The 7,388-nt window shown below is 35.7% G+C and overlaps 1 protein-coding gene across 3 annotated transcripts; it reads left to right on the forward strand.

Annotated features, from left to right (window-relative positions):
* The first annotated feature begins 40 nt into the window (after positions 1-40).
* LOC107029446 (protein TIFY 4B-like) lies at positions 41-5,376 on the forward strand. 3 transcript variants are annotated; one of them, XM_015230861.2, is made up of 9 exons: positions 43-377; positions 521-663; positions 818-966; positions 1,902-1,992; positions 2,086-2,248; positions 2,532-2,597; positions 3,699-3,762; positions 3,872-4,083; positions 4,857-5,376. In XM_015230861.2, exons 1-9 carry the CDS (start codon positions 260-262, stop codon positions 4,868-4,870), a joined length of 1,020 nt encoding a protein of 339 aa, XP_015086347.1. In that variant the 5' UTR covers positions 43-259; the 3' UTR covers positions 4,871-5,376. The 3 variants fall into 3 exon arrangements, with proteins under 3 accessions (XP_027775235.1, XP_015086348.1, XP_015086347.1); XM_027919434.1 differs by lacking the exon at positions 4,857-5,376 and having other exon boundaries at positions 41-377; positions 3,845-4,014; XM_015230862.2 differs by lacking the exon at positions 4,857-5,376 and having other exon boundaries at positions 42-377; positions 3,864-4,014.
* Positions 5,377-7,388: the final 2,012 nt, after the last annotated feature.

Genomic DNA, 7,388 nt, shown 5'->3' on the forward strand with positions numbered 1-7,388 from the left:
CGGCTTCTAAAGATTAGATAGGGGGGCTAACTTTTTCAATAATGACATTAGCTGATTACGTGGCAACCTGGGGTTGCAGCCTTGCCTCCCAAAAATGGGTTACGGCCAAAAAAGTATAAAGCAACACACTAAAGCGACGACGCTGCGGCCATTTTTTCCCCCAATCCTCCACTCTCTCACTCACTGCTAAACACGTTTCTTCTGTTTCCACTTCTCCGACGAACCAAAATTTTACCGATTTCCATCGGAATTTCACATCATGTCGCTGGAACAAACTGTTTACAAGTCTCCTCTGGATAAACCGCTTTACCTACTTACCGATGACGACATTTCTCAGCTCACTCGCGAAGATTGCCGACGTTTTCTTAAAGCTAAAGGTTCATTTTTCCCTTTTATCTATTTCTCTCTCTATATGTGTGCTAGTACATTAAAATAATCTGGAGCTGCGAAAATCGAGAATCGAATAAAGTAATTTGAAGGATGATTATGCTTTGTGTCTTCTGAATATGTTTCCGTCTAGGAATGAGAAAGCCGTCATGGAATAAATCACAGGCGATTCAGCAGGTGATTTCACTGAAGGCGTTGTTTGAGACGACGCCGGAATCCGACACCGGTCAGCGGAAAAAGCGTCACATTCCTCGCCCGGACACTAGTTTACAGCGAGTGCGTTTTGATTTGTCTACTTGCATTTCCTCTTTTGATTATCTTCATGATTCTGTGATGAATATGATGCTATATCTGCTGTTTAAATTTCATATTGTGAGCGTAACTCTGCATGTTTAAGCGCCTAACTATTGAATATATTAAACTAATGTAGGTCCAGAAAGAAACGAGTATCGATGCAGAATTTGCTGAATCGGCTGAAGAAACGGTGCCGTACGGTAGAAAACCTCCCAATAAACCTGATCTTTCCGGCGACAAAGCTGCAAGTGCTGTTGCCGTTGTCAATAACTTAGCTCCTTCTAGGTGAATTTTCGTTTCCTCCAATGGTTTATGCTGTTTATTACACCTTTTATATGCTGAATGGATGGCTCTTTACTTTTCCTTCTAAATAAGGCGCTTGTCTTTGAGATGCTTTGTCCCTATTGAATAATACTACTCCATTAAGTAGCGGTTGGCCGACCCTACCAAATTACATTGAAAGATTACAATACTAATTAAGTGGCTAATATGAAATTGTTCGCTTATTCGTCTGTCCTTATTGGTTAGAATTGTGCTTGATGATTTGACAAGCAAGTAAACGTGAATACCTTGTAAATTTAGTCTCGTTTGAGAGCTTCGGTCTTTGTTTGCACTTTGAATGGCATTAAGGGGTTTTTTACTTGCCAATAATGTGCATTTTATTTCAGGTACAATGTTTTGTATACAAAGTTGTAGGTATTTTGTTGTTCGTATCCCAAATTCTACTACCACTTGCTAGATCCTGGAGGAGCACTGCATTGTTGCTCCTATAGAGCTTGTTCTATTGAGCACACTATATTCAATTGGAAAATGTTGAAGAGCATGGACTGAGTGTTACAAGGATTTTAAGAAAAAAAGGGTTTATCATCAGCATTTATGCTTTATCAGCTACCTTAGCCAGAACCCTTAGGCTTCTCGAATTAGCTTAAAAATATGACTTTAATGGTTTCACTAGCTATCATGTGAGAACTTAGAAGATAATCATGCAGGTCAGAATACCATATTTTTCTTAGCATATAAATTTATAGTTTTCAATTTATGTCTTCTATTCATCTCGTTCCTATGTAGTATATACTTTCATTTACAAATCTATCCTACACATATATGTACATACACACAAATCTATCCTTAACGTGTGTGTGTGTGCACCTTTACAGACAGATTTAAAAATTCCATTAAAGTTAGTTCAAATGCTAATAGTTTTTTCTTGGTGAGTCCAGAACCACAGATTCAGGAAATGCATCAGCAGGTCAATTGACAATCTTCTATTGCGGCAAGGTGAATGTGTATGATGATGTACCTGCTGAAAAGGTAACTTAAGTTTGATGTACATCGGAACTACAACAATTTAAGTATTGACGTTAACTAATTTGTTCCTGTTGTGGCCACTGGCATATTTGTTAGGCAGAAGCAATCATGCATCTTGCTGCAAGCCCACTCTTTGTCCCTTCAGAAACTCCATTGGATGCTAACAGAGCAGCTCAACATTCCGAATGCCATTTGCAAGCTGCAAATGTTAAACTGGGTCAAGATTCTCCTATGGTGCTCATGCCAACCATGCAAACAGGTTCGTTCTTACCATGAATTGAAGAATGTGAATACATTAGTCCACGATTTGGGGATTTTGATGGCATGTGCATGAGTTGAATTGAGAAACAGACCTAACCTGTAATGTGCTTGTTCAAAACGCTGATAAATTTGACTATCCGCACCCTCCCCCTCCTCTTGCCAAATGCCACATGTGAGTTTAATTCCATCTAGGTTATGACTTCCTACGAAAATAACTTCCTATGAATCTCGATGAGGTGTATCCTTGTGTTACAGAACATAATAATTTGGATATTTTACAGGGAAAATAACTGAAGTGACTCGCCTGCATTTGGAGGAAAGCAACACTTTCTATGAAGACAATCCTGGCAAGTTCTTTTGTTCTTTCAATTCTGTCCCCTCCCCCAAACGCCAAGAAACCCTGAAAAATGAAGGGAAAAGTTCTTATTGTGCCTTGCTGCTTGCTGAAACTTGGGTAATATTAGGCTCCTCTGTTTAGTTCAATTGAGCAATGTACTTGGTGTTATTATTTACCAAGGGTGGTGTGAGGCTATGACTTTCTTTCTCCTTGTTAACTGGCCTGGCTCTCTAGCTGTCACTAATATTACAGTATTGGACCTGAAAAATGGAGGACAAGATAAGATAATTCTTGTCATTTTAAGATAATTCCTTAACTTCTTAAAAAAATCATTAGCCATTGTTATTCAAGAGTCTAGACTTCCCATCCTGACCATATTTTATAGTTAAATGAAAGATTTAAAAATTCCACAACCAGTCCAAGCACCCAAATACTGAAATGATAATGCTTGAAAACCAGAGGACCACCAAGGGTGTGACTTAGCTGGCCCCAAAACCATCATTATGAAAAAATGAAAGATAGGAGGAAAAGATAATAAGTATAGATGTTGCTTAGAATATTATATCACTGATGTGTTGAAGGTTTTTTTGCCATTTAAATTGAGTGGCATTCCAGGGTGTGCATACGGGAAGGTTTAATAGTCCGTTCTCCCTATGTTGCTCGAACACTCCAAAAATGATGTCACACTCGTGTCTAATTCTCCAAAAATGCACTACTGGCATATGCACCCTTCAACATTATTGTAAAGTCTGAGTAACATAGATTTCTCCTGCTAACCACCTGTTGTTGTAAAAAAACTCTAGTTACTATTAACACAATCATGGAGCCCACAACTTAACCCGACCATTTCTATGGCAATTTTGTGATAGTTTAAGCAAAGGATTTAAGCTAGGAAGGTCAACCTGCTACTCTTTAATTTCTTGTCAATGCAATATAATATATCAATGGCCTTTAATTAATGCAAGTTTTGAAGTAGGTAATGCCTGTATGAATTATGGTTATTGACAGAACTTGTTGAAGGCAAAGCAATCCTGAGCATCTTATTCTACTTCTCCATAAATTTCTTTCTTATATCTCTCTTCCCCTAATTCCTCCAAAATCAATTATGCAGAAGCAGTGAACCACGTAAGCAGAAAAGCATTACTGGAAAGATATCGTGAGAAGCGGAAAGACAGGTACTGCAATAAGTGAACTGCTCAATGTCAAACTGGAAATAAGAAACGAGAACAGTTGTACTTCTTTTTGTTTCTTTTTCAGTATCTCACGTCTCTGTTAGGTGAAAAGGTTCAAGAGAAAGATGGGAATGCCTTCATCTGCTAGCTTGGACATCTATTTGAACCATCGAACTGTAAATCATACCCAAAGCGAGCTCTCAAGTAGGAGCAACACTGGTTCCCCGCCCGCAATTAGATTATCTGCTGCGCCTGCTCCAAGTGGTTCAATGGATAACATTCTCCAACTGGATGCCAATGCTTCTGGTTTTCTTGACGACAAAGGTGAGTTTTTGTTTTCACCAAACCATATTTATTGGTTTTCTAATTTCAACTTTCAAGGAACATTCTTGTTTTTGCCTCTCTAAGTTAGTTCATTTGAGATTTTGCCTCTCCAATTAGTTCTTTCGAGCTTTAGGGATCTATCAAAGCTGCAAACTTTCCAAGGTTGGGCAATAAGTTAATGTTTGTTCTCAACCCTGAGCTAGTTGTTGTTTTTATTGTGTGATCTGGTTGATAACACAAACTCTGTGTCACAACCTTTTAATCTGCTCTTTCCAAGTTTGTACGTCCATCTTGACATGTGTTTCTTTTGAGTGAATGTATTGCCTTTTGAGCAAACCAACCTCGCATGGAAGCTTTGGGGACCTTGCAAAATGCCGAGTGCTTGTTAATTGGTGATTGGTTATAAATAAAGATATAGACCTATCACCCAAATAACGTAATTGAACAGATAGTTATATATAGATCTATCTCATGAGTATATTTTATCCTTGTTTGTGTAGGAACCCTGTCATTCTTGTCAATTAAATTTGTTCTTTGCCTGAGGTCATGCATCACAAGTAGTTGTAGTTTTTGCTTGTTTTCCCTCTTTATTCTTGCACATTCCTCTTGTTTCGAACTTTCTTATAGTTATATGAACTTTGAACTCCATCCAACCTCATAATCTAATATATAAGGAAAAAAGGAACTTGTTGCTAGCTCTGGAAAGTGGTATCTTGTACTAGATGAGATTTTTAAAATAACTATAATTTATAACCGTTCCTTTTGCTGTTCAGATGGTAAAGAGTGAAAACTGGGATGGCGAGGAACTCTCTTGCTTTCTAATTTGTTTTCATGCGCCAGAAAGTCTGGGAGGTAACATCCTGTTCCAGCCTCTGCCTAGTTGAATGATGAGGAAAGAGGTAGGTTGTTCCTTGTGGATCTGTGTTCAGAAGCAGTTTGTATTTAGGCTGTCCTCATTCCTCAGGTAAATTAAGAGAAAATTAGTCAGGAATAGTCCTCTTGTCATGCAATGTTTTCTGCTTTCAGAATCTTTTTGAAAGCCGACAGTCCTCAAGAGTCCCACTGTAGTGTAGAATTTTAGGCAGTTGCATTTTTCCCTTTTGCTGGAACTGAATCTAACGTGGAACCCTGTTGTAATTAGTCTCACTACTTTCTACTCTAACAAGACAGATGATTTTGGCTGAACGGTGGAAGTACTTGGGTTACCAAGGCATGTTCTTGTTTTATTTGGACTGATTCTTAGGAAAAATTTAAATGCTTGACTTACTAAAAATGTTTAAGGTTGGTTGGTTAGTACTCACTCCGTCCATCTTTACTTTTACAATATTGACTTAGAATGACAATTTTACTATATCACTCTATGAATATAATAAATTCAATGCTTTGAGAAATTATTATAGTTAATAATAAGGATAAATAGACATCTATTTTTTTGTTGTAGTACAGTGGAGGGATGGAGTAGTTTTACAATATTGACTTAGAATGACAATTTTACTATATCACTCTATGTATATAATGCTTTGAGAAATTATTATAGTTAATAAGAAGGATAAATAGACATCTATTTTTTTTGTTGTAGTACAGTGGAGGGATGGAGTAGTAGATGTGTGAAAAGATGGTAAACTAACAATGCATGATATTTGAACTATTCATGTTGCAGTAAGGCTAATATATTAGGACAAATGTATTAATGCCGATGAGGAATACGTGGGTCCATCATGGACGTGTTAAACTCCAGTAGGAAAATGTTGGGATACTTGGAGACCACAACTCCTGTAGGCATGTGGAAGAACGTTTAGTTTGTCTTTTTTACTCTGATCCAGTTGGTCCTAATTTCACACTATTGAATCCTCTTTTTCTGATGATTTGGAGGAACGTGTCTCTTTTCCAATTCCCATCACAAAAAGAAAGAAAAAAAATATATATATACCGAGAAATATTGAGTTTGATGAAGTGATTGAGGATTATATGGGTTGGGCTGGATTAATAGTTGGATGGATCTATATGATCATTCAAAGAGGAAATTTAGCTAACGTTAGGTTGTAATTAAACTTCCTTGGCTACAGATTGTATGACACTGATATAAATACATTCTAGTGAAGAATACATTAATTCATATGTATATTAGTGAATAGATACACTCAAGTACATGATACCAATCTATAAGAAAGAACTAATACTACTGAATATACAGATACAAATATATAACAAGCTGAAGATACAATTACACACACACAAAATGAATAATAAGAAGTATAACAAGGAACATATACACTTGGAATAAACTAATACAAATTTAAATACATTTATGCATCATGAATAACAAGGACATGTACCCTTCAGTTGCTTTTCAAAATACATTATGATGATGAATACACTATAGAAACATTCAAATATGTACATTGATACAAATATATAACAATGAATAAATACACTAAAATACATTAATACAATGCGTATACATGTGCATTGATACATGTATACAATGTATATACATGTAAAATTTGATTCCTTGAATAATTCACCACATATGCCTTAAATTTGTATCAAAATTCCTCAGTATTAGATACGAACTGTTGGTGTTATATCAAATCTTTTAAAAAGTTACCTATTTAAACATAGTAACGATGTCATAACCCCGCAATTTGAACTTAAGCTTCAAAGTCTTTTCTCATGGCTACCAATAAAGTTTTGTAAATGATTACGAGCCAATGACGACGACACTTTATTGGACCGGAGAGAAAGTACAACATCTTTGTGTTTGAATTTGGACAGAATTCATAGGATCTGAAGAAATGCTCCCACGCCTAGTTGTAATGGTTTGTACTTAGTAGTCTTCATTAGTGTATATATATATTTAGTACGAATGTATAATACTCCTATAAGTACATAATAAATGCATATATTAATTATACATAAATTATACCGTGGTGCATTTATTATGCACTTCATTGGTTGAATTTTGCAAGAAGAACAAAAATTAAATTACGTTTATTATGGTTTATATAGGATTGTTGTGTGTAATCCACTCGTTCTTTTTTATTTATGATGTTGAGCTTTTCGAAAATGAATTGATTAATTTTAAAAGTTAAATTAGATTAATTAATTCGATATTTTAAATAAAAAAATTTAGATATTCAAAAACTATATGAAAAGTATTATAAATTGCACTTTTTTTGCATATCACTATGACGAAAAAATACATCACAAAAAGTTAGTCTAAGTTTTTATAGTTTGACTCTAAAAAATAAAACTATGACAAGTAAAAATAAATAATGGTGATATAAAATCCATCCCCCCCCCCC

Source organism: Solanum pennellii, chromosome 9, assembly GCF_001406875.1.
Source record: "Solanum pennellii chromosome 9, SPENNV200".
NCBI lineage: Eukaryota > Viridiplantae > Streptophyta > Magnoliopsida > Solanales > Solanaceae > Solanum > Solanum pennellii.